General features: G+C 63.3%; 2 protein-coding genes and 1 long non-coding RNA gene across 6 annotated transcripts in view; 1 reads left to right on the plus strand and 2 right to left on the minus strand.

Annotated features, from left to right (window-relative positions):
- Window positions 1–1,498: 1,498 nt before the first annotated feature.
- Window positions 1,499–9,984, minus strand: AP3S2 (adaptor related protein complex 3 subunit sigma 2). 2 transcript variants are annotated; one of them, XM_075764445.1, is made up of 6 exons: window positions 9,315–9,984; window positions 8,908–8,999; window positions 8,706–8,817; window positions 6,969–7,040; window positions 2,860–2,967; window positions 1,499–2,308 (listed from the first exon to the last, which is right to left on the minus strand). In XM_075764445.1, exons 1-6 carry the CDS (start codon window positions 9,381–9,383, stop codon window positions 2,177–2,179), a joined length of 585 nt encoding a protein of 194 aa, XP_075620560.1. In that variant the 5' UTR covers window positions 9,384–9,984; the 3' UTR covers window positions 1,499–2,176. The 2 variants fall into 2 exon arrangements, with proteins under 2 accessions (XP_075620560.1, XP_075620561.1); XM_075764446.1 differs by having other exon boundaries at window positions 1,499–2,305; window positions 9,315–9,982.
- A 3,151-nt stretch (window positions 9,985–13,135) lies between these two features.
- The window catches only part of ZNF710 (zinc finger protein 710), a 32,616-nt gene continuing 19,825 nt past the window's right edge, over window positions 13,136–25,926 (plus strand). The window contains exon 1 of one of the 3 annotated variants that reach the window (XM_075764452.1): window positions 13,136–13,331. The gene's annotated coding sequence lies outside the window, so the exon portion shown is untranslated. The remainder of the gene's footprint in view (window positions 13,332–25,926) is intronic. The other 2 variants (XM_075764450.1, XM_075764453.1) reach the window with 2 other exon arrangements.
- Window positions 21,038–23,772, minus strand: LOC142603537 (uncharacterized). The gene is made up of 2 exons (XR_012837490.1): window positions 22,058–23,772; window positions 21,038–21,959 (listed from the first exon to the last, which is right to left on the minus strand). It is a non-coding gene; the product is annotated as an uncharacterized LOC142603537 (long non-coding RNA).

Raw genomic sequence — 25,926 nt, forward strand, 5'->3', positions numbered from 1 at the left:
AGGTCACTCAGGGCTCCCGTCCCTGGGCAGCACCCCGGGGTCCCTGGCAGCCAGTACGCCAGCCCCGAGGGCTTGCAGGGCCGCCGCTGTCCCTCTGCCGCTGTCCCTCGGCTGCTCCCATACAGCCCCGTGGCCGGTGGGGGCTGCAGCCCTCCTGGGTGGGGAAATGGGGGTCTAGGGGTTTGGCCTGGCTCACCCCGGGATGAACCACCCTCACAGGGGCGAGGGGAAAGGGAGCAGCCAGGGGACTCGCCCTGCCCCAGCGTGGTCCTCAGCCTCCCACAGACCCACAGGGCCGAGGCTCTGGCAGGATGCGGGAAGGGGCCGTGAGGCCGGAGCCGTTACCGGAGACGGCTGTGCACAAACATCTCCTCGCCGCAGATGAAGCACGTGCGGCCAGACACGTTCTGCACCGGGGACTGCTGTGCCATGGCGCGGGGCTGGATGCAGCCAGGGCCCGTCGCAGCCAGGGCCGACTGCCCCAGCCCGACCCCCCCGGGCACCCCCGTGTCCCAGGCCTGGAGCAGAGCGGAACGTGGGCACCACACCATGGAGCAAGCCAGAGCTTTCCCCTCCGACCATCCCAGTGCCTGCCGGGCCCCGTGTCCCAGCCCCAGGACACAGGCGGGAGCACCGCTCACCTGCTCCCTCCACCGCGCTGCTCCAGCAGCTGACGGGAGGATGAGGAGGGCTGGCAAACACGAGGAAGTAGGTTACCTGCTCCTTGACCTCCAAGAGCCTTTGGCAGCGGCCCACGGCCAGCTGGGGAAGGGTTAAGCTGCAGGGAGGGGAGACAGCAGGAAAATTCCTTCCAGGCAGAGTCACGGTTTCCCTGCCAGGGGAAGTGGAGGCAGAGCCGAGGGAGCGCAGCTGGCCCGGCTGCCGGAGGGGAAGCAGAGGAAGGGGCCCCGCGCCAGCCCGGAGGCTGGTGGCCAGAGGGAGCCGTGGCAGAGCTGGGGGCACGGGGCACCCGGCTGCTCAGGGACCCCGCTGCCTGGCCCGTCCCCTGCAGCCACGCTCACTGTGATCCCCAGGCCCAGCCACGCTCCCCCAGGCCTGGGGACACGCTACCCCAGCCCCACAGCCACCACGCACCCCACTGAGCTGCACGGGGCTCGCAGCTGCCCCGAGCACGGACCAGGGATGCTCTGTGGCAGAGGGAAGGCAGGGGAGCTGGCAGGGGGGCGCGGCAGGCTGGTGACCCTCCCTCCAAAGGCCCAGACCAGGGGACGCCGCTGTCACAGCCCAAGCGGGGCCATCACGTCCCCCCCTTCCCGCTCCAGAGAGCGGGGTGCAGCCAGGGACCCTGCCCGGAGCCCACGCTGCAGCAGCCCCAGCCCTCCCAGGTGGGGCCCAGGGCCCCATTTCCCACCCCCACACAGCAGCCGAGAGCCCCCCAGGGCTGCAGCTGCCCCACGAGAGCTGCACGGAGGCCCCCCGGCCCCCTCCCGGTGCTTCCCTGGGGCCAGACCCGCAGCACCCACAGCAGACACAGACACAGGCTGACACGGGGGTTTATTAGGACATGGGGACGTGCTCCAGGAGGGCCCAGCCTGGCCCCGATCCAGCCGCCAGCCTGGGCAGAGGCAGCTCCTTCCCCCCTCACTGCGGCTCTCCAGGTCCAGCGGGTACCACCCCCGCCGGCCCCAGTTCCAGAGCTCGCAGCAGCCCCGAGGAGCCGCCCCAGACCCAGCGAGCAGGACGCAGGGGACGCCAGGCATGGGACAGCCCAGCCCGGGGAGGATGGAGGAGACGACAATGTACAGCTCCCGCGGGAGCCGTCAGCTACAGGTGCATCTTTACAACCGGGAATCCCAAAAAGGGCTGGGGGAGGCAGGACCCGGCTCTTCCCCCACAGCGAGGGGAGAGGGTGCACGTCCACGGGGAGCGGGGAGGCAGGGGAAGAAAGGCCACCCTTGTTGGTGGGAGCGCAGAACCGAGCCCCGGTCCAAGGTGACGGATGGGCGGACAGCACTCCCCCATCCTCGCTGAGCCCCATCACCGCTCCCCAGCCTCTGCCAGCCCAGGCACCCCCGGCAGCACACCGGGCCCACCGTGTGCCGCACAGGCAGAGACCCAGAAGGGGCAAGGGGAGCGCGACGGCGCCCAGCTCCTCTCCCCAGCCAGCCTGGGCAATGACCCGTGCGCATGGGCAGCCCTCCCTGCCACAGGACGGTCACATGAACTGTGACAGGTTGGGCACTTTGATGTTGATGTCTCCGATGTTGATGTTGCGAGGGATCTCTGGCAGGTTGATGTTCTTCACAGCCGAGACCGCGCGGGAAGGAGCAGCCGAGAGCCCTCCCTGCTGAGGGGAGGGACCGGTGACCCCCTCGGCCCCGCAGACCCCTGCCAGGGGCCCGAAGCCACTCCCAGCTTTGCTGCAGGAGCATTCCCGAACCGAGCCCTGCCCACGCTGCCCTGCCTCCCCCAGGCCCAGGACCCACCCGCATCCCCCCATGCACTCGGGGAGCAGCCCCCACGGCCACCTCCCACCCCACTGATGGACCCCGATCCTAGTTACCAGCACAGGATGGGGAGCGGCAGCACAGTGCTGCCCTGCGACCGGAGCGCAGCCGCACGCTCAGTGCAAACAGGGGCAATAAACTTTTCCCTACCTCAGGTTATTAACTGTGATGGGAACAGCCACTGCCATGCTCGGGCTGCTCCCTACACTCCCGAACAGCATGGAGCACAGCTGGGGAGGGACAGCCCAGCCCTCCCCGAGGGCTCCGGCAGGCAGAGACTGGGGACACTGGGAACACTGGGTATGCCCCATATGTGCCCACAGGCTGCCCCCCCCCGCAGCCTGGAGTACTTCGGCCTCGCATGGGGGAGAGCTGCGGCATCGCCACTCACCTCCGCCTTCTCCAGCTTGCTCTGGGCCTCCACCTGTGCCACGATCTCGTTCATGTTGGTCTCCAGCACCATGCCACCAATCACCACCTCCTGCAAGATGTGGTGAACCTGCGAGGGAAGGAAGGGAAGGCTGCACTCCCAGCCCAGCTCACAGACCAGGAGCAGCAGTGGGCACAGTGCCTGCAGGCTGGTGCAGGAGCGTCGGGGGCTGGCATTTCCCTGAGAGACACAAATTCATCCCTGTCTTCCCCTCAGCCCGCACAGCCCCAGAAGCCCAGAGAGCAAGAGGGCAACCACAGTCCCCAGCACAGGGGGAGCCCGGCAGCCCCATTTACCGCTTGCACTTCTGCTCCAGAAGACACCAACCAGAGAGGCGAGCAAACGTCGCCCACGGGACCAGTGGGCACAGGGCAGCCCCTGGCCAGGCCAGGTCCGACCCGGCCCGCTGGCACACCCCGGCTGTGCCATCTCCAACACCTTGTCTGAGGTCTGATCCCTGCCGGGCCCGGGCACACGCGGGAACAGCTCCCTGCCTAGAAAGGGTGCTGGAGAGGAGCCCCAGGGAGCAGAGACCCCAGGGCTCCCGGGGCCACCGGCCACGACACTTCTTCCCTAAACCGGCTGCTAATACCCAGAAAGCCAGGCCAGAGCCCAACTTGTTTGCTTTCTCTTAGGAAAGACGAGACTGCAAGACGCACACAGAAAAAGCACAAGACTGCTAAGAGAGTCTGCTCCTTTCCCCAGGGTCTGCCAGCTCCAAGGCTGAAAACGGAGCAGGGTAAGGCAGCGAGCTGCTCCCTCCCGCCAGCCCCTGCCGGGGAGGGAGGGCCGGCGATGCCCCACAGCCACTGCAGGAGAAGGGGCCCGTCGTGGTTTGCAACCCAAGAAAAGACCAACCACCCCAGGGCGGCTGCCGGGCCGCACTGGGCAGCAGCAACACACCTTTGGCTCCAGCACCCAGCACGGCGCAGGCTGCCCTGCTACATCAGCAGCTCCCAACAACCACCCAGCACAGATAATGAATTTATGGGTCTCTGGTTACTTCCATGAAATGGGCTATTACTGGAAGATAGTTGAGTTATTATATCGTTTTATGGCTTCATGAGGTTGCACTTGTAAACACTGTGTGGCAAATACTGCCAGGGCAATGCTGTGACAAATAAAGCAAGCTAGTGAATGTGCTAGAAACGGCGAACCCAGCTTTGTGCAAACGGTGAGCCCGATGCCCCGCAGGGCTCCCCACAGGCCCCGTCCTGCTCCGGCGGCACCAGGAGCAGCAAGGTGTGTGGGATCAGCACCGCGCAGGGCGAGCCATGGGCGATACAGCACGTTCCGGGGACAGCCGCAGCACAGGGATCGCAATCCCACAGCATAGGCTCGGCTCACACCGCGCTGGATGGTGTTAGCAGCTCCCCGCAACAGGAGAGCATCTGAGCTGCAGGAAATGTTGTTCCTTCAAGATCTGGCTTCAGCCCAAGTTGGACCAAAACCAACAGGGCAGAAATCCCAAGCAAGCTTTGTTTTCCAAACTGAAACACAGCGCTTCCTGAACAAACCGTGTCCTCTCCAGGACCTCACAGCTGCTGAGCAAAACTCACGTTCTCCTCCAAGGTATGAAGCACAAGCAGGGGCTGGGCAAGAGCCTCTTCTGAGCCTCCCCATGGCGTCATGGCCCCAGCCTCCCCTTGCAACAGACGGATCCCTGCAGCTCTGAGGCCGCTGCTTCCAGAGCTGACAGCCTAAAAGCACTGGTGGCACTGGTGCCTGAGAGCCACAGACCCAACGGCCCCATCCAGCTGCACACTGCAAGAGCAGGGACCCAAAACCTGCAGCAGCTCTCATTTCACAGTCCCTGTGCTGCACAGAGTGTAAGGTGTATCTTACGGCAGTAACAGAAAATCACAGGACCCAGACAAGGCTGCACCCAAATCCCAGCCAGAACCCGCTGGGTTGGGGATGTTCACAGCCAAAGTCTCTGCTTGACAAATCAGTGCTTTCCTGTTGACATTGGCTCTATTTCTCCTGTTGCGGTTGGGAACTCGTGAACTCTGCAATCCATCTGGCAGAGCGTAGGGTAGCACCGTGCCCTGCACAGCTCTTGACTAACCAAAGTCCTGGAGGCAGGGCTCCACGGGAGCGCTTGCGGCAGCATCCCTGCCGCAGACATCCAAGGGGCAAGACCCGGGCGCCAGCAGGACGCTCCTGCGTATTCCCAGCACCCCTGACGCCGCCCGTCCGCAACCAAGCACGGGCACTCAACACGAACACGCCTGAGAAATAAATACGTGCCAAATATAGAAAGAGAGACAAGAGCACCAAGTGATAGCGGCCAAGGACTGAAGTCAAGGCTGGGAAGCAGCGGGAGCGCAGGAAGTACACAAGCCTGACTGGTGGGAGAGCCTTGGGGTGACCGAGCACAGGGCCTCCCCTATCAGAAACCTTCCCGGCTCCTTTGAACCCTTCGCTTGACAGGAGAGTTCAGAGGAAGGGCAATCCATGCTGCTGCTGGCAAAACAGACAAGCAACAAGGTAATCTCTTCTGCCTGTGGGCTGTGGACTGAGTGTAAAGCTGCCGGGTCTTGGTCACGCCACAAAATAACTGAGAGCGCATCCTCCCTCAGATGTGGCCAGAGGTGATCTGGGTGGCTGCCATCACTGCTCCCGCAGGTACTCCTCCTTCCTCTCCTTTCGCTTGCGTATTGGGTTTGTGCGGCAAGGTTTTGGTAGCGGGGGGACTACAGGAGGGGCTTCTGCGAGAACCTGCCAGAAGCTTCCCCCATGTCCGACAGAGCCAACACCAGCCGAGCCCATCAGCGACAGTGGCAGTGCCTCTGGGGTAACAGAGTTAAGAAGGAAAAAAACCCAAACAAAAAAACAAAAAAACAAGCAGCATTTTGCAGACAGGGAGAGGAGTGAGAAGATGTGAGAGGAACAACTCTGCAGACACCCAGGTCAGTGCAGAAGGAGGGGCAGGAGGTGCTCCAGGCGCCAGAGCAGAGATCCCCCTGCAGCCCGTGGTGAAGACCATGGTGAAGCAGGCTGTTCCCCTGCAGCCCATGGAGGGAGGATGAGGGGGTGTAGAGATTCCACCTGCAGCCCGTGGAGGACCCCACGCCGGAGCAGGTGGAGACACCTGAAGGAGGCTGTGGCCCCGTGGGAAGCCCGCGCTGGAGCAAGCTCCTGGCAGGACCTGTGGATCCGTGGAGAGAGGAGCCCACGCCAGAGCAGGTTTGCTGGCAGGACTTGTGACCCCGTGGGGGACCCACGCTGGAGCAGTTCGTGAAGAACTGCAGCCTGTGGGAAGGACTCACATTGGATTTGGTTTTATTTCTCATTACCCTACTCTGATTTGATTGGTAATAAATTAAACTAATTTCCGCAAGTTGAGTCTGTTTTGCCCTGGCAGTAATTGCTGGGTGATCTCTCCCCATCTTTATCTCAACCCACGTGCCTTTCATTATATTTTCTCTTCCAGCTGAGGAGGGGGGTGACAGAGCGCCTTTGGGGGGCACCTGACCTCCAGCCAGGGTCAGCCCACCACAGCTTGCTTTGATAAGAACGCTTTTGCTGACGAGATAATCAACGTTGTAACATTTCTGAAAGTTTATAGCAGGGCAAATTATGAAATCAAATTCCTACTTCACCAGTCACTAGTACATTCAGCAGATCCAGATTGCCTTCTAAGATTTGCTAACTCCACTTCCCTGCCAGAGTTCATCAGCTGGAATCACCAACAGAAAGGGAGCATTTTACAGCCTTATTGATTTTTTTCCATTCCTCTTTTTTGTTGGCATGTTTTGTCTTCAACAAAGCAAGACAACCCTTATCAACAGCAACACAAGTCCAGCACACGTCAGCTAAGCCTCTCCTTTCTCTAAGCACAGTCCTGGCTATCTTCAGCCCCATCTACGAGAGGATCAAAGAGGATAGGTTTCCACCCAGAAACTCTGTCCAGATAAAGAGGAAGCATTAAAGGCTGTGGCTCAAACGAAAGTTTAACAAACACTTTGTATTCCAAACACTCCCATTGTTCCTTCCCTTTGTTTTCCTGCACCTCTAGTAAAATGTTAACAAGACTCCTGGAGGAGCACACGGAGCCTCTGACCCACCTTGTCCATGTGGAAGATGAGGTCCAGCTCGCAGACATTCTCAAAGCACTTGTCCAGTGTCTCCACAAACACCTGAGGAGGCAGAAAAGGAGGGTCAGTACAGAAGACCACCGCAAGATGCTTCCCACACACAGCCCCAGGGCTTGCAGGCGAAAAAGCCAGAGCCCCGACCAGAATCTGAGAGCACTCGCAGGGCCCCAGGCTGTCACCTGAGCGGGGACAAAGCCCTCTCTGCAGTTCCCATCTCCCTTCGATGGCAGCAAAAAGCCTGTTCCCAGGGCAAACACAGGCAGCCCCAGGGGCTGCCCAGGACCCCCTGCACCGCGGCAGCAGCCGGAGGCAGCGTGGGGCCGGGGGATTGCCACGCAGGCACCGGTGCCAGTCCTCGCTACGCCACAGAAACCGTACGGAGAAGCCCAGACCTGCCTGGGTGAGAGCGTGGCTCAGCAAGGGGCCCGCGGCTGGCAGCGGAGCCTGGCTCTGGCCGGGCTGGTTGCGAAGGGGCGGCACAGCGGGTCCGACCCGGGCAGGGTGGAGGCCAGTGGTCCGAACCCCCTCGCTGTTGCCTTCAGGCGCTGCCGGAGCTGGCCGCACACCCGGAACCTCTCGTTGCAGGGATGCGACCCCAGCCCAAGGCACAAGGCCGAGGGCGCTGAATACGTGGGACTCGGCCGTTCTGGGGGAAACCCCAGGAGCCGATGCCCTGATCTGCCGCAGCGCTGGGACGAGGGCTGGTCACCGTGCCTGGGGCAGCGCTGCAGCCCGCCAGAACAGCCTGAAAGGGGCCGAGTTACGGGAGCTGTGTGATCAGAGAGCGGGCGACCCGAGCAGGGTGGGCAGCTCCTGCCACCTCCCGTGCCGACACCCTCACGCATGCCGTCAGCCGGATTTAGCAAAGGTCCCTTCACAAGTTCACAGCGTTTGAACTCAATTTTAAAAGTGCACTTGTAGTTCTGGGCCCCTCACTACCTGAAAGACAGCGAGGTGCTGGAGCGTGCCCAGAGAAGAGCACCGAAGCGGTGAAGGGTGTGAAGAACAAGGCTGACAAGGAGCGGCTGAGGGAACTGGGGTTGTTCAGTCTGGAGAGAAGGAGGCTGAGGGGAGACCTCATCGCTGTGTTCCAGTACTTAAAGGGTGGCTACAAAGAAGATGGAGACTCCCTTTTCAGAGGGTGACATGGAAAAGACGAGGGGTAACAGGTACCAAGTTACCCCTGGGGTGGTTCCAACTGGATGCAAGTGAAAAAATTTTTCACAATGAGAACCATCAGCCATCGGAATAACCTCCCCACGGAAGTGGTGGATTCCCCAACTTTGGACACTTTTACGATTCGGCTGGACGGGGTGCTGGGCCATCTTGTCCAGACCGTGCTTTTGCCAAGAAAGGTTGGACCAGATGATCCTTGAGGTCCCTTCCAACCCGGTATTCTGTGATTAACAGTTGGACTCAATGATCTTAAGGGTCTTTTCCAACCTAAATGGTTCTATGATTCTATTACTTAAAGAAATTCATTCGGACTGACGTCCCCCGCTGCTTCCATGTGGAGGAGCTGTGCATCAGCCAACGCGTGCAGCCTCCCCTGCCCATCGCAGCCCCTGAACAAGCTGCTCAGCCGCCGGCACAGAGACGCCACAGACACGGGCTGCACCCGGAGGGTTTTGGGCCAGGCCGCCCGGCGAGGACTGTGCCCGGGGGGGGGAAGGCACCCGCCGGCCCCGGGGCTGGGCAGACACCCACCTGGATGAGGTCCAGGATGCCCAGCTCGCTCTCTGAGGAGTCCACGCAGAAGACGAAGTACAGCGTGGCGTAGTGGCGGTAGATCAGCTTGTAGTCCGAGCCGCCAAACAGGCTGCGGAGACAGGAGGAGAGGTGAAGGGCTTCGGGGGACACACGCGGCCCAGGCCCGGCAGGACGCCCCGCAGCAGGGGCAGGGGGTCACCTGCCGCACTCCAGGAAGTTGCAGATGTGGTCGTCCCGCTTCAGCACCAGGTGGAAAGTCTCGCGGATAATCTGCTGCTGGACCTCCTCCGCCTGCAGGGAGACGAGGGCGAGCACCCATGGGTGCAGGGCCAGGAGGGCTCACGTCCCCCGCTCTCCCGTGGGACGCCGTGAGCTGGCAGCTCCGGGCGAGAGGCGGGTCCCAGCTCCCCGCCAGCCCCGGTGACCGGGCCTCGGGGCACCCCGAGGGACCGAGCCAGGGCGCTGGGCTGCGGCAGGCGGGGCCCCCAGCCCCACAGCGATCGCCCCGCAACCCGGCCCGCCCCAGCCCGGCCCCCTGCCCCGCACCGGGCTCAAGTACCCGCTGCCGCCAGCCCCGCAGGCAGCCCCGGCCCCGCGGCCCCGCACCAGGTGCTGGTAGAAGCGGACGAGCCGCGGCTTGCCGTGGTTGTTGAACACCAGGATGGCGTTGATCATCCCGGCGGCTGGACGGGCCGGGCCGGCAGCAGAACCGGGGTCGCGGCGGCCGCAGCCTCCCCGCAGGAAGCCCCTCGCCCCGCCCGGAAACGCGGCCGCGGGCAGCGGGGCGGCGCTCCGGCCCGGCCCCCGGTAGAGCCGAGCCCGGGCGGCCCCGCGGGGACCCTGCGCCCCCGGACGAGCCGGGGCCCGGCCTCGGCCCAACACGCAGTGCCGGGGCTCGGGGACCGGCCCGCGGACGCCGGTGGACCGGGCTTAGGGGGGACGCTCAGAGCCCCCTCCCCGGCGGTGCCCGGGCGGAGGCGCAGCCGCTCCCCCACTGCAAAGACCGGAGGCAGCCGGGGGCTCCCCGGGGCCGGGCTGCTGGACCGGGGCCTGCCCCGGCCCTCTCCGGGACAGCGATGGCCACCGGGGCAGAGCGGGAAGGGGACAGCCGTTCCTCGCGGCCCGCACGGGTCAGGGCTCGGGCAGGTCCCAGAGCCGGGCTGCCGCTGCCACCGGGACCGCACCGGGACCACCGCCCGCTCCCCGCCCGCGCCGCCAGGGGGCGCTCCAGCCACAGAGCGACGGGAGCCGCGCGGGGCCACGCCGCGGCGGAGCGAACCGGGGAGCGCCAGGGGGCGGGGCCGCTCGGCGGGGCGGGGCTCGGTGACAGACCACGCCCTCTCTTAAAGCGCCAACGCCCCTGCCTGCGGGGCTCGTGGGTGGGGTCAGAGGTCACCGGCGGTGCGGGTGGCGGAGCGGACCCCGGGCTGGCCCGGCGGGGATGCTGCCCGCTGCCTGCTACCCGCTGTCCTGTCCTGCTGCCCGCTGCCCGCTGCCCTGCTGCCCGCTGCCTGCTGTCCTGCTGCCCACTGCCCTGCTGCCCGCTGTCCTGTCCTGCTGCCCGCTGCCCGCTGCCCTGCTGCCCGCTGCCCTGCTGCCTGCTGTCCTGCTGCCCGCTGCCCTGCTGCCCGCTATCCCGCTGCCCGCTGTCCTGCTGCCCGCTGTCCTGCTGCCCGCTGTCCTGCTGTCCTGCTGCCCGCTGCCTGCTGTCCTGCTGCCCACTGCCCTGCTGCCCACTGTCCTGTCCTGCTGCCCGCTGTCCTGCTGCCCGCTGCCCTGCTGCCTGCTGTCCTGCTGCCTGCTGTCCTGCTGCCCACTGCCCTGCTGCCTGCTATCCCGCTGCCCGCTGTCCTGCTGCCCGCTGTCCTGCTGCCCACTGCCCTGCTGTCCTGCTGCCCGCTGTCCTGCTGCCCGCTGTCCTGCTATCCTGCTGCCCGCTGCCCCGCCAGCCCCTGTCCCGTCCCTGGCAGGAGCTGCCGCCACCCAGGCCAGGCCGGACCACCAAGGGCTTTACATGAGGACACTCAGCTGCCCCCGGGACCGGCCGCGCTGCCCGGGGTGAGGGGCTGCTCGGGGCTGCGGCTGCTCCGGTGGCTGTCCTGCGGCGGGAGTCACTGTTCCATTGGGCCGAGCCGCCGGGGTTGCTCATGGGGACAAGCAATATTTACGGCAAAGCAAGCGGCAAAGGGCGCGTGGTCCCAGGTTCAGGTAAAGGAATCGCACAGGCAGGGCACGATCTAAGGGCCACGGCGCGACTGAGTCACGAGGAGCAAGGGACATCGGGGGCGGCGAGACGGGGACCCGGTGTGCCGCACGGAAGTACCGCTGTGAGCAGGGCTGCAGAGGGCCGCGGGCTCCACCGCCGGAGCCACCGTGGGGACTGCCGCAGAGTGTGAGCACCGCCCGGCAGGGACGGGCACCCCCAGCACGGGGCAGGCTGTCCCCACAGGGACACCCCTCGGGTGGCCTCGCACCCGCCGCCCTCACACCCGCTGTCCTCCAGGAGGGGCGGGAGGCAGCGGCCTCCCCGGCCTCCGCTGGGCGACACCGATTGGCTGAGCTTCACTTCTACCACCCCTGATTGGCTGAGACCTCTGCAGACACCTGGTGTTCCTCCACTGCAAGAGGCCGTGGGCACTCCTGGCCTGGTGTGCTGATTGGCTGAGGCGGCTGCAGCCTCGTGTCTCCTCATTCTGATTGGCTGAGGTGGCTGCAGCCTCGTGTCTCCTCATTCTGATTGGCTGAGGCGGCTGCAGCCTCGTGTCTCCACATTCTGATTGGCTGAGGTGGCTGCAGCCTCGTGTCTCCACATTCCGATTGGCCCAGGCCGCTCCCCGGCGGCGGTTGGGCCGGGGGCTGCTCCCCACCCCTGCGGCCCCGGCTGGCTCCGGCCGTGGCCAGGCCCGGTCCCACCGTGTGCGCCTGGTGCCCGGGTGCCGCCAACGGCCGGGGCGTCCGCGGGAGCTGCAAATGGCGAATCTCCTTCGGCCCCGTTCACGATCCTTTAAGATTTGCAAATATTTGCGCAGGCAAACTCGTCCTCAGCGGAGGGCGAGGCAGGAGAGCGAACGTGAGGCGAGAAATGTCGGCTGAGGTGAACGTTCGGCCGACGGGGACGGTCTCTGGGAGCGTCCTGACCTGGGCCGGCCGTAACGTGGCGGGGGCTGCTGGCCACCCCCCAACACGCGTGGTGGGTGTAGGGAGCCGTCAGCGCCAGCGGCTCGGACGGACTGGCGAGATCAGTTTTCACCCAGGAACACACACACACACACAAAAAAACCCCACTGAAAAGGAGAAGTGCGCCTGCCAGACAAAGGACTGCGTTTTTAGACAAACTCTTTGCTGCGGTTACTCTGTCCAGCTCCACCTGCTTCCATGGAGATGAGCATCGCCTCCCGACGCACCAGCCAAATCCCGGCTCCCTTCACGGGCACCTTCTTCCGTTGCTCCCTCCACGTGGAGGAGACCCCCCCATCCTCCTCGCGACGGGGCCCAGAGCTCCGTCCCTGTCCCCAGCTGTAGGACGCTCTGCACTGGCCGACCGCTCCCCTTACCTCGCCGTGTCCCCCCCCCTTTGGGGACCTGCCACCTCCTGCCACCGCGGCCCCGTCCTGCCCCCCCACCGCGGCAGACCTTGCCCTCTCCCTCCATCGCTGCCTGTGGCCTCCCTGGGGGTGTGGGGGGATAAACAGCACCCCCCACACACCACAAGACCCTCAAATTTCTGGAACATCCCGAATTCCACTCATCCCTTTCTGTTTTGGGGAGAGGAGGGCCTTGCCATCAGCCGGTGCAAGGTTTCTGGGATGCAGATGATCTTCACCCCAGGAGGGGTGATGATACCCCTCACCGCGGAGGAGAGCGATACCACCCGGGAAAACGGGGTCCCATCACCCATCCCTATGGACACGGCTCCTCCCGGCAGCATGTAACCTCCCCCCCACCCCGAGCATCCCTCCATGGGGTGATAAGCACCCCAAAAAACCAAGGGATATTCATCCCTGGGATAAAATAACCCCTGGGGTCGGGGGTCCTGGGTGGCCATCGTGGTGGAGGAGATGCTGCGCGGGGACGGTGCGGGAGCGGGGTCGGGCTGGCCGCGACCGGTGGTCGCGGCCAGCCCGACCCCGCTCCCGCACCGTCCCCACGCAGCGTGCGGGGGGTCCCCATCAGACGCCCCCATCCCCGTTACCATCACACGAGCCGCGCCCCGCAGCTTTGTTCCCCGCAACCGGTACCGAGGGCGGACCCGGCTCCGGGGGATGAACGGGATGGGGAGGCGGGGAGGGGGGGAATGAGATTTGCGGTGCTCGGGAAACTTGGTGGGGGGGACGCGGGGGCACGGCGGGGAGATAAAGGGCGGCCGCCGGCGGCCGAGTTAGGAGGAGCTGTTTTGCATCCCTTCACGTCAGCCCTGCCTCATTCCCTCCTTCTTCCTTCCTGCGCACCCAGCGCCGGGCCCGGAGCCGCCGCCGCCGCCGCCGCCCCGCACCCTGCGGAGCCACCGCGGGAGCGCACGGTGAGTCCCCGCCGCCGGGCTCCCCCCGCACCCCTCCTCCGGGGGGGACACGGACACACACACACAGACACCCCCCCGCCGCCGGTCCGCTGCCGGGGACACCGGTATGTCGCCGTCTTCTCTTTCACTTCCACCTTCCCCCCGCGACGGAGACGGGAGCGATGGCGGCGGGAGGGAGGCGGGAGGGACCGGGGGGGACGGACGGACGGGACGGCGGTGCCCGCTCCGCACGTGGGTCCGCCGCCCACCCCCCCCCACCCCCACCCCCCGCTCCCCGCCGACAAGTTTCCCCGTCGCCTCTCGCAAACTTTCTCCGCGGTCGTGGGGACGACAAAGTTACGGGGCGGGTGGCCCGGCCCGGCCCGGCCGCGGGGTCGTTACCTGTTGAGGGACGGAGGGAGCGGGCGCGGCGGCCCCCGAGGCAGCATCAGCCCCGGGCCGGGCTCCGCCGCACCGAGCGCGGCTCAGCTGGGGGGGGGGGGGGGGGCGCGCGCGTGGGTGGGGTGCCCGGGGGGGGGCTCTGGGCGGGGGGGGGGCGGGGGGGTCGCCCAGCAGCACCCCGGGGTGCCCCGCGGCTTGGAGCTGCCGCTGCCCGGCCGAGGCGGGGGGGGGGGGGGCCGGGGGGGGCCGGCCCGGCAGGTTCACGGCGCTGCCGGGGGCCGGGGCCAAAGCCGGGGGTGCCCCGCGCGAGCCGCGCCCCGAGTTTGGGGACAGTTCCCAGGCGCTGGGGACCGGCCCGGGGTGTGCTGCCCGTATCTACAGCAACGGGGGGGAACGTGCCCCGGAACCGGGGGGGGACTCCGCGGGGCCCGGGCTGCCCCGTCCCGCTTCCCGTCACGGAGGTGCCCCCAGGTTTCCCGGTGTCGGGACCCCCGATGGCACCGCGGGGGGGGGGGGCTGGGGGCACCGCGCCGCTGCCGGGGGCCGCTTTGTCTTCGGCTCCGTGCGAGGGACAGCGGCTCGCCCGGACTCCCTGTCTGTGCAACCCTTCGGTAGCTCCCCGTTAATCAACGGGATGCGGCGGTTAAATTAGTTATAATTAATTAATTAGTCAATCATTAGTAGTTTCTTTGTAAGCAGCCTGTGTGGGCAGAGGAGGGGGAGCGATGGGGGTGGAAGGCGGCATCCCCGAGCCTGACCTCCCTCTGGCTCCGGACCCGGCAGCGCCACGAACTCCACCAGGCTCCGGCGCCGCGCTCCCGACCTCGGCTCGGTGGCTTCTTGTGTCGCTGACCGAAACCAGCCTCACGAAGCCGAATGTTCAGTGGTTCCAGCAAACACGGTTTCAGTCTGATTTGTGCAGGTAGTCTGAGCCGGCCGCAGAATTTTAGCAAATGCATCTGGGGTCGGAGGGAGACCCCAGACCCACGGCTCTCCCAGGGGGACTCCTGGGAAGTGGCAATAGGGGCACTCGTCTCGGCATCCCCTTTGGAGCCCCTGGGGTCACCGACTCCTGAACGCCGGCTGGGAGCCGCAGCTGTGGCAGCAAACGCCTCCTGTGACCGGCGTCCCCCGCTCCCACCCCTGGGTGACAGCTTCCCCACCCGCGGGAGCAGCCGTGGGAGCCACGCGCATCCTCCTCACCGAGAGCCGCCACGGGCAGGGCCCAGATCACGACCCGGCCGGGCTCCTCTTCTGCGCGTAGGCTTCCATTAATGCCCTCTGTGAATGGCGATCACGTTAAATCCCTCTAAAGTGGTAAATTAGATCACAGTAACTTGAGCTCTGCTCCACACCGAGAAACATCCCCAACCGACACTTGGGAGGTGTCAGGGAGGATCAGACGTGGATACCTGCGGTGGAGGGAGCCGGAGCATCTCCCGCGGTGCCCGAGTGGCGTGTGTCCTCTTGTGCCTTTTGACATTGGCAGGGTTTGGTTTAATCTCGGAGAAAGTGGGTTTAGTTGGGTTTATTGGACCGCAATGCAAAGAAGATTTTTTATTTATGAACGAGTTTAGGAAACAGTGTAGAGAGGGAGGAGCGCAAGCGTCCTCCTGCTCTCCTGTACAGCTGGAAATCTTAAGGAATAGGCAAAACGGTGGTTTTGCACCGCAAAGAACGTGCCGGCGTAAATCCTGTGAGTGAGAGCATTGCCTACGCTCCTTACATTTATCTTACGTTCGTGCTTTGTTAAGAAGCAGGCCCCAAGTCAGCATCTGCCTGCTCACGGTCTCCTTAATATCAGCAGAGCGGGTCACATCTTGGTGTTCTGCCAGAGCAGAGGTGAGGGCAGAGCTGCGAACGCCGTCCCAATGGGCCGGGACCGGGGGGTTTCCTGCTGGTTTTCTTACCGTTGATGCCCTTTCCCTCCGCTGCCCACCGCGGGTTTTGGGTTCCCTTGACCCGTTACGGCTCCTCCTGTGAAATGGCAACCACTGGCAGGCAGGAGCACGACTCCCCTGCCCGCAGAGCCCACCCTGCCCGGTGGGCTACACCAGCACCGAGGGCAGCGCGTGAAATGTCCCGGACACCTGCTCCAGGCGTGCTTGCCGTGGAGGCGGCGTGGGTTTGACCGGCAGAGTGTTGCCGGATAGCTGAGACGTGCCGGGAGCACCGCCATCCCGTCCTTTGTGCCTGCCCGTGGCCGGGAGCCCTCGGGACGAGTCTCGGTCCCCGCTGAGATCCCTGAGCCCTTCCCGCAGGGCTTGACCTTGGGGACAGAGGGCCGTGATCCGGTGATGAGCATTTTCCCTTTGTCCGCTGTCCCACGTTTCCCTCCTCCAGCCCCGTGCACAGCTCTCCTCCTCCCTTGGTCCTCACGAACGGCCGCACGTCGCGGTGGCATTTGTGCTGGGAGAGGGGCCCAGCTCTGCCCGCCCGTGTCCAGGCACGGCTCTCCCTAAAAACCCCATTTCTGTCAAAGCGTGCTGCAGTGGAGTGACACGCATGAAGTCGACTCTCAAGTGCCTGTCCGTCGCTTGAGTGACAGTAAAGTATTTCTGGCAAAAATAAATAGAAACAACATGTAAGCATCCTGCGTAAAAATCTCTTTGTAAAGCACGTAGTTTCCACGAGGCCCTTGTGCCATCACCCTCCTCCTGTTTCTCTGAACATTTGTACAGTGTTCTCTGTCGCAGGTTTTTTAGTAAGGAGAAGTGACCGGCGGGGGGGGAGGCTTCTTGGCTTTTAGATGCCAGGTCTCCTGGATCGCTGTGAACCTTCTCAAGTGGAAGAAAAGCCTCATCTCCCACCCTTCCCTCCTTCCTTCCTTCCTTCCTTGGCCACCTCTGATTTCACAGCAGAGAAAACGAGGGAGACAGGCAGTGTCTGGATTGCTCTTTTCTGTAGGGCAAGGAAAAACTTCAAGAAAGTCCCTGTGAAACTCCGCAGGACTTGCTCCTGAGATAAAAAAGATAATTTGGAGACGGGGGAGCACCAGAGGCCGTGCAGCGGCAGGATGCTGAATTGGAACGCAGTGCATCCTGCAGCCCTGGGGTCTGTCCAGGAGGTCTGAGGGGCATTGAAGTTGCACAAATGGATTTAAAAAACACAAGACACGTTCTTTTTCATTTGAAACAGGCAATGCCCTCCTCAAGGCTGGGGGGCCGAAAATGTTACGCTGGGTTTGCGCAGGTCTGTGGGAGTGAGATGGGGAATCGGGAGCCCGAGGGTCTCGTGCTCGGGGGTGGCAAGTTGAGGGAGCGGTGTACGTTCAGACCCGCGCCCGGGTCACTGGGGCAGTCCTGAGCCGGCAGGATCCGGCCGACACGGAGCGCGGTCCCCCTCAACGTGCAGGATCTTGCGATTTGTTGAGGGGGGGTGGTGGATGAAGGAGGATCGGGGCATCGTTGCTCAGGCTGGCAAGGGCTTGGGGGGGTCCCGGAGCCGCGGCCGGCGGGGAGCCGCTCGGTGAGGGGCGGACGGCTGCCGGCGCAGTGTGGTGAGGAGCAGAAGCGCCGGGGTTTCGCACCGGCCCTTGCGTGGCTCAGCAACGCACATCACATGGGGAGGGATGAGTGGGAAATCAGTGAAATCCTGTTTTACCCTGAAAAGCCGTACTTGCTTTCCAGGAGTGGCTCAGAGGGAAAGGGCGGCGTGGGGTGGAGTGCGGTGATGGTGACATTTCGTGTGGGGAGCTGAGCAGTAACCTACAAAGGAGGAGAATTTGTAATTGTTCTTCACCTTACCACGTTAAAAATTAACTGAATTAACCACCAATCAGACCTGAGCGTTGCCGCCAGCAGCTCAGGTGAAAAGCTCTGAGACGCAGCTATGGCTGGAAGTGCTGATGGTTGGGGTGCTGCTCCCTGGACAGAGCAGGAGGGACGATGCCACTGGCGATGCCACTGGCAATACCACGAAGTTCTCAGGCAGAGGCTGGCGTGGAGTTGGTCACCGCCCGAGCGATGGGGAACCGTGCTGGAGCGTGTCTGAAGGAGGGCGACGGAGTGGTGAGGGGTCTGGAACACAAGTCTGATGGAACTGGGGTGTTTAGTCTGGAGGAGGCTGAGGGGAGACCTGATGGCTCTCCCCAACCACCGGAAAGGAGGGGGTAGTGAGGTGGGGGCTGCTCTCTTCTCCCAAGTAACAAGCGATAGGACAAGAGGAAACAGCCCCAAGTTGTGCCAGGGGAGGTTTGTGTTGGATATTGGGAAAAATTTCTTCACCGAAAGGGTTGTCAAGCCCTGGGACAGGCTGCCCAGGGCAGTGGTGGAGTCCCCATCCCTGGGGGGTCTGAAAGGCGTGGAGATGTGGTGCTTGGGTTTAGTGGTGGGCTGGGCAGTGCTGGGGTAACAGTTAAGGGTCTTTTCCAACCCAAGTGACTCTGCGGTTCTGTGACTCTATGAAGGGTTCCACCGTTCTGTCCTGACAAACCCACCCTGGAGGTGGCGGCAGTTTGGGGCCACGGTGATGAAAATCCTTCTGGCGTACTGGGGGTGTGACACGGCGTCACAGCTTGGTCAGCACGCGAGCCGTGGAAAATGCTGGTGAGGACAGATGTGCAAGCAGCCAAATTTTGGTGGAGAACATTTAGTAACAGGAATCCTTACGGGTCTGGGAGGGGTTGCAGGTGGGTGGATGGCGGAGCGGGGGCGATGACCGGAGCAGGTCCCGGCTGCGCTGCCTGCACAGGAGCCCTGCCTCAGGTCGGAGCTGCCGAAAACGAGCCGTGGGTGCTGGCACGAGGCTGGGCTTTCGGCGCTCGGAGGTGGCTCCGGCGGGTTGAGGACCCCCCAGCCGAGGCTGGAGGGTGCAGGCAGGTGGGGAAGGTTGGGGGTGCCTGCCCGGGGCTGGAGGTGGGGGCAGCACCGAGACCCACCCTCGTTGCAGGGGGCTGGAAAGGGCCGGGGACAGGTTACTGATGCCACACACACGGCACTGCTCTGCCCGAAAACGGCCTCAAAACGGCACCGCTCAGCGGTCCCCACTGCTGCAGGTCTCTGTCTGCACCTCGGAAGCGCCCACGGGCCGGGCGTGTCGGTGGTGCGGGCGCTGCCGCGGTGCCTGGCGGATCCGTTCCCGGCCGGGCGCAGGGGATGGCGGCTTCGGTACGGCACCCGGAAAAGCGACTTCCAGTGCGAGCGTGTCTGAAATGGATGCTGTGGCGCAGAGTGATCGAAATGAGTGAATTTAGTTAAAATCACAACTCTGTTCTTCATCTGTTCCCCCTTGCTCTTCAGCACGTTCTGCGGGCCCCTGTGCCCTGACAAACAGCACGCTTCCCTCTCGCATGCAAAACCAGGAGTACCTCCAGCGCAGCCAGCGAATGGCAGACACAAAGAGGTTTTGACTAAGAAGGAAATATCAGTCAGTCCTTTAAAGGCTTTATCTCAGCACGTCAGTTTGGGGAAGAATGTATTTTATCTAGGAAGCAGCACGTGGACGTGTTCATTGTTTTACTTCCACGTCTTGTGTATGTGAAACCGTATTTCTGCATCGGCGTTGTACACCCAGATGCACTTTGGGCAGCGTGGGAGCCGCTGTGGCAGAAAGGGGAATTTCGTGGGGATTGCAGGCTGAGGCCGCAAACAGTTGATGCAGAAATGAAAACTTTAGGGCTTCCTGCTTGCTATCCATCCTTCCCTACCAGGTGCTGCCGTTTCCCACCACCGGCACCGCGGCAGAGGTGGGTTTGTTGCCCAGGCACGGCCGGGACTGGCCGGTGGCACCGCGGGGCTGTGGCAGGCAGAAGCCAGACCGGGCTGGAGCCCGTGTCCTGCCCGTGGTCATGGGTGACCCGTGAGGGAGAGGAGGGGGGAGGAAGGACAGGCAGAGCTGCAGGAGGAAGAGCACTCGCCGGCTGCCTCTAAATTTATCCTTCCTGTTTCTCGGTAGCAGCGTTGTCTCATGTCCGTGCTCCGTGGTGCTGGGTCACTTCTCCCCTCTCTACCCTTTCTCTGACATCTCATCGCTCGTCCGTGTTATCCAGCTTTTAACGAGCTCTCTCTCCTGTCCCTGCTTTTTCTTTCAAATTTTTAATTCTGTAAGTGCTCCCTGGTTGTTAAACTCCGGGCCGGGGGGGTCTCGGTGCCCGTGGGCTCAGCGCTGCCAGGACTGGAAATAAAGGCGCGGGCTGGAGGACGGTGTTGGGCTGGTTTCCCTTGGGGAGACGCTCCCTTTGCTCCGCACTGAATACACCGCTCTCTCCCAAAGCGGAGGCGATGGGTGCAGCCCCCCGACCTGCCGTCGCTTCCGCGCTGTCTCTCTGCCCCGGCTGCATTTCTCCCTCCTGGCACACCTGCCCGGCACGCTGGCGTCACGCCTCGCCCCAGCTCTGCCGCTGCTCCCCCGGCGCCCACCGCAGCTCTGGTTTAGTGCTCGGGGCAGCCTGAGCGGACACTTCGGCCGTAACTCGCCCCCCGGAGCAGGGCCGGCAGAGGAGGCAGGTGGGTGCCTGGCCATGGGCAGCCCAGCCGCGCTCGTCCCGGTGTCCACCCGCACCCTGCCGGGGGGTGCTGAGCGGGTCAGGGATGTCCAGGACCAGCCTGGCCGGCGGCCGCTCTCGGGAAGCGTTAGTTGCTGTTGTAAGGACGGGTGTTCAGGGAGCCGGCTGTGTCCCAGCCGGGATACACCTCCACGGGGATTGTGAGTCTCCCCTTCCTCGCAGAGGGCTTTCCGCTCTCGAGGACTGACCCCTCAGCCATTCAAAACAGGGGCACCGCAAAATTTGAACTTTAATATCTCTGTGCTCCGTGCCAATTGCAATCTTTTTTTTTTTTGAGCCATCCGAGAGTTACCATTTTCAGGCACTGATGCACCCGCCCTCCTTCCTTCGCCCCTTGACTTTGATCCAGAGGTGCGGGTGCATTTTCTCCGCGGCCGTTTCGCGCTCGCCGTGCAGGCGGCTCACCCCCGCCGGTCCCCGCGGCCGCTGCGGGCAGAGCAGCTCGCTGCAGACCTGGCGCCTGGCTTGGTTGGCACAGGTGCCCTCTGGAGAAAAACGACTTTCTGGAAAACAGAAGCATAGAGAGAACCGAAAGAGCGTTTTCAGTTGGTGGTGCCAAGCCCCTTTGCCGAATTTCTTCTCGTCCTTCCCCAGTTTATGCCTTGGCCGTTCAGCACGCGCTGGTGAAGCCCGTCAGGGTAATTGCAGAACTCGTCTGCAGAGAGCAAGCCTTGATTTATGGGGGCCTGAGTGGTTTGGTTTCATTTTATGATTATCAACAAGGGACGCATATAAGCAAATTATTTCAACAGCTGAATATTCTGTATATTTATAGGGCTTTCTTGCTGTAAGAAGAAAGAGTGCAAAATACAGCAATTATGCAGATTGTGATGAAAATGGGGACTGGGGTGGTTTGAGCAGACCCGAGTGCGAGCCGGCCCTTGGTGCTGCCAAAGCAAAGGCAGAACTAGAGACAAAAGCAGCTTTGTAGATACATTATAAAATATTTATTAAGACGAGTAAAAAGTAGAAACATCCCCGCCCCCCTCAGTCATGGCCAGCAGTTTGTCCACAGCATTTTCCATTGTACTCAACGAAAAGCTCTTTCCGAGCGCATCACGCCTGGTGGGTGTCTCATCCCCCCGTGCCCGCGGCAGCTCCCTGCCCGGGTTTGCCCGGCATCCGCTCAGGTTCCAGGGGCTGCCGGGCCCTGGGCATCGCGCGGGCAGCTCCGGGCTGAGGCCTCTGTCCGTGCCCGACGGTCCGGCCGGTGTGACGCGCTGCGCGTGGCAGTGCCAAACTCTCCTTTGAGCTCTATTTTTAAAAAACCAATAAATAAATACGCAGCTCTTGTGTAAAATTTCAGCCTCCGCTCGGAGTTAGGAGTGCTAGGTGTACTTTCACAACATGGTAACACACAAAACCATCAGCGCACTAAGCAGAAATTTCTTTCTAACTTGGCCATGCCAGCCCTACGGGCATACGCGGTTAATGCAACGTGTTCCCAGACCCGCGAGAGCCTTCGCCTCCCCCCCGCCTTTGACCAGCCGTGGTCCTCCCTGGCTTTAAAAGACACCTGCAGAAAGGCCAATGCTTTAGTGGTTCGCAGGCGGCCGGTGGCAAGCACGGAAATCCAGTCTCATGGGCTGCGCACACCGTCCTCGTGAGAACGTGCAGCGCGCTGCACCCAGCGGCCGCACACCCGACTGCCGGACGCATCTCTGGGAGAGCAGAGCTGTCGCGGGGGATCGCTCTTCCCTCCGCTCACGCTGCTCCCGTCCAATGTGTTTCAGCACTCGGATTTCAAAATCTAAATTTCTGCTGCCCTGAAGTCACCAGGACCGTGGGGGCGGCAGATGTGGAGCCCTTCTGCAGAGATCACCCCGATAGGTTCTCACTGACGCGTCTGGAGTGGAATAAGAAGTAGCTCAGCTTAAAAAAAAAATAAATAAATCCCCAAACTTTGCTCTCTCATAGACTCTTAAATAGTCGGAAATTACATACGCAGCCTTTACCTTCTGAAGCGCCCGTCCTGTAGCTGCCGTCCGTTCGTCATCCTTCGTTGGGCAGGCGCAGTGCCGCCTGGCTCGAAGGGGCCTTTTCCCTGTCGGTCCCTCTGACTTCACCGGCTTGGATTTTACCTGTCGCTGTTTCAGGCTTCTCACCTGTGCCAGGTCAGGCTCCGTGCTGGAGGATTTTTTCCTTTAATGACAAAGTTTGGTATTTTGAAACAGACTCCGTGTGTTCCCGGGGCACCGCTGCTCGGGGCTGGGGGATTTGGGACACGCGGCCATTCCTGGCCCCCGGCAGGGCGTATGGAGGGCAGTTGTGGACGGGGCCGGTGTGCGTTCACCCGTGTGTGGAAACCTCTTTGCTGAGCTCTGTGGGAACAGAAGCACCATGGCGCATTGGCCGACTGAACCCCCCAGCACACAGACACCATTAGAGGCGGAATCCCCCTCGCTCCGGCCGGGACGCGGGTGGAGTCCTCGTGCTGCCCGGTACCGGCGGGACGGAGCGGGGCAGCGCTGTCGGCTGCCATGGCCCTGTTTGCCAGGGCGAGGTTTTGGCTACCGAAGCCCTCAGCGCTGGCGGCCGGTGGGCAGCCGTGCCGTGGCTGTTGCCTGTCACCGTGTGGTGGCCGTCCTGGCACTGGGATGGAGCTGGGCGAGGATCTCAGCCCGAGTCCCAGAGCTGGCTGGGCCCGTTCCCCCCCTCGCCCTGTCTCTGGTTTGGGCGTCACTGAGGACCCTCTGTGGCGAGGGTGCCCAGAGCCACAGCTGCCGGGGTGGGTGCTGGGGCCAGTGGGGTTCGGGGGGGCACTCTGGGGGTGCCCTTTATTCGGCTGAGTCCCCTCTTCCCCCCCCCGGGGTCTGCACCTTGTAGATCAATTCAGAGGAGGAGTGGGGGGTCCGGAGAGGCACCTGGGGACAGGGCAGGAGCCGAGCCCACAGCCCGTGCAATGGCCGTGGGTCTCCGTGGCTGGCAGAGAGCGACGGGACCATGGGAGGGGAACGGGCACGGCCGGCTTTGGTTCATCCCTAACGCCTGGGTGAGACGAGGCACCTGCTCCCACCGCACCAGAGCAGGGCAGGCTGCCTGCACCCTGGCTGCCCGCGTCCTGGCTGCCTGCACCCTCGCTGCCCGTGCCAGGACCTCTCTCCCTGGAGGAGGGCAGCAATATGGGACAGAGCAGGGAATGCCCTGGAGCTGGGCAGAGCAGCCCATGGCCCCCAGGCTGCGTGGCCATCCCTGTGTCCACAAATCCGACCACGCTGCCTGTGCCCCGTCGGCAGATCCCCCTGATGCCTGTGGCCGTCATTCACCCCGCCTGGCCAGCACTGCCGGGGGATTCCGCATTTTCCATATCTGACTTAGCACGATCACTTCCTCGGGTCAGTCCTGAGCTGAGATTTCATAAACTGCCGCCAGCCGGGACCCTCCGGCTGGTACCTCCCGCTCCGTCTGCCCCCGAACCACCGAACACTCATCTTTCTGGGCTGCTCAGCTCCTCGGAGAAGGATCTGAAACACTTTTCTCCTTGCGGATCTGAAAGTAACGTGGCGTTTGCAGCTGAGCAGTCAGGTTTGCTCCTAACATGGTGCAACGCGTCCCATAGTGTTGTTATCAGAGAAATGAGAAGTGGGACGTTCCCGGAGGGCCGTGCCTGCTGCCTGATGCCTGGCACAGGTGGGAGGGGGGCTGGGGGCTGCCCTGCCCAGCCCCTGCCTGTACCTCTGCCCACCCGCTGCGGGAAAGCCCCAATTCTCCCTCCTTTCACTTTGCACTCCATGCGTTTGTTATTTAACGTTTCTGCCCCCGCGGCTGGTGTCACCTCTGAGCTCTGCAGGGGAGGTTTCGTGCGTTGGAGGTAATTCCTTGGGACATTGAGCTGGGAGCGCCTGTGTTCCTCCGTGCTGTTTTGGCCATACTTCACCTTGCAAAGGTTTACCAGGGATGTTTTCCTTCCCTGAGAGCACAGCGCGGTCAGTGGTGGTGTGCCCAGGGACGTCCTGGGGCTGCTGGCTCACAGGGGCCGGTGCGGTCGGTAGCAGCTTCCTCCAAAGCAGAACAGCCTGAAAATCTGAAGTTCACGGAGGAGACACAGAGTGAAGCGTTCCCATCCCCTCACCCGGCAGCTCCTCACCCTCTCCTCGGAGCAGCCCCGTGCCGGCAGCAGGACCTGGCTCCGCTTACCGACAACGCTGGGCTTCAGAAGCTCTGGCGGGTTCTACACGTGAAAGATTATCCAGTCGACTATTAATTAACACACTCAAATTAGACCCTCTTGGCTATGATTATCATACTCCCTGGCCCAGCAGAGGTGATGGCGGATGCGGTGGGAGATGCGGTACGGAGCAGCCCTGGCTCCCCGGGCGCGTGGTGCAGCCACCGGCGCTGCTGCCCCGTCCGGTGCCCGTCCTTGTGCCGCGCGGCGGTGCGGCGGTGGCGGCAGAGCTCGGCCGATGCCCGGCCACGGTGGGTGCAGCGTCCCTGCAGCAGCGGGCAGGGGAGGAGGCTCCGGGACCCCCCCTTGTCTCCAGCACCGGGAGCGGCTGTTTGAGAAGCGGAGGAGAATTTTGTGTGACCGCGCTGGCGGCTGTGCCGGGTCTCCTGCCCGTGCTCGCCCCAGGGCCATCGTCGCTCTCATCCCCCTTCCCCGCTCCGCAGTGAGAAGGGGTAACGTCGGCGCGGGGGCTCGGGGGGAGCGTTCCCCAGCCGCTGTTCAGCACGTGGGGGGATTGAACCTGTCAGCAAAATCACGTTCGGTCCAGAGCGTTCACCTTCCTCCCGGCCTTTAACTCTCTGGTTGGAAATTCCTGGCTCCGCGAATGGGCCCGGGCACTCCCTGTGTCCCCATTTCCCCAGTCTCACAGCCTGGCGCAGGACGGAGCCGGGGGGGTACGGGGGCAGCTGGGGGGGGCACGGGCGCAGCCAGAGGGGTACAGGGGCAGCCAGAGGGGTACGGGAGGGGGTACAGAGGCAGCTGGGGGGGGTACGGGGGCAGCCAAGGGGGTACAGGGGCAGCCAGAGGGGTACGGGAGGGGGTACAGGGGCAGCTGGGGGGGTACGGGGGCAGCCAGGGGGGTACGGGAGGAGCCAGGGGGTATGGGGGGGGAGTACAGGGGCAGCCAGGCCCAACAGCTGCCATCCTGTGGGCAGCACGGTCTGCACGTGGGCAAGCTCCATGCGCGGGGAATATAAAAAATAGATTAAAATAGTTTCCAAAGATAAGGGCAGCAACCATCTCAGAAGTGAGACTGTCTTCCTGCCGCGGGGGTCTGCCCCCCTGTCCCTTTGGGGCGGCACACAGCCACACAGCTCACATTTATACCGTTGTGGTGGGTTTTCCCTTTTACCACCAGCCCGCCGGGTTACACGTACAAGGGTGCTTGAGCTCCTGCTCGCGCATCGGTTCCTCTGACCTGAAGGCACTTTTATTGCTCTGCTTTGAGGTCCCCGCAGTTTATCATTAACCCCCGGCACCGGGGGATGCCGAGCAGGAGCGATGCCGCGGGCTCGCGCGCGGGGAGGGCGACTTCTGCCTGCTCTGGCCTCTCGCCCCCCCAGGTCTGCGCTGCCGTTCGGGCCCAGCCTGCTGCCGCAGGGACCCGGGGTGCCTGTCGCCTCGTCCCTGGGGGACCCTGCTGTCCTGCTGGGCTCCATCTTTAGTATTTTCTTCTCACTGCGTTTTCACTCTCCCTTTGTCCCACGTTACAATGCCTCCCTCCTTCCTGCGCTTTTTGGTTCGTCTTCACACGAGATGGTCTGTTAGCCCCCCCCCTCTGCTGAAGATGCGGAACAGAATGGGCCGGTGCTGGGGTCGGCAGACCCCCGGTAAAAGCCCCGTGGCCTCTCCTGGCAGGGTGTCT

The sequence above is a fragment of the Balearica regulorum genome, chromosome 12 (genome assembly GCF_011004875.1).
Source record: "Balearica regulorum gibbericeps isolate bBalReg1 chromosome 12, bBalReg1.pri, whole genome shotgun sequence".
Taxonomy (NCBI): Eukaryota; Metazoa; Chordata; class Aves; order Gruiformes; family Gruidae; genus Balearica; species Balearica regulorum.

What these genes read in the sequence shown, in the direction of transcription:
- AP3S2 (XM_075764445.1), bottom strand. Translation starts at nt 9,383, where the DNA reads ATGATCAACGCCATCCTGGTGTTCAACAACCACGGCAAGCCGCGGCTC. An exon ending in TCCGCTTCTACCAGCACCTG is followed by an intron (nt 9,000 to 9,314) that starts GTGCGGGGCCGC and finishes GTCTCCCTGCAG; the next exon opens with GCGGAGGAGGTCCAGCAGCA. An exon ending in GCATCCTGGACCTCATCCAG is followed by an intron (nt 7,041 to 8,705) that starts GTGGGTGTCTGC and finishes CTGCCTCCTCAG; the next exon opens with GTGTTTGTGGAGACACTGGA.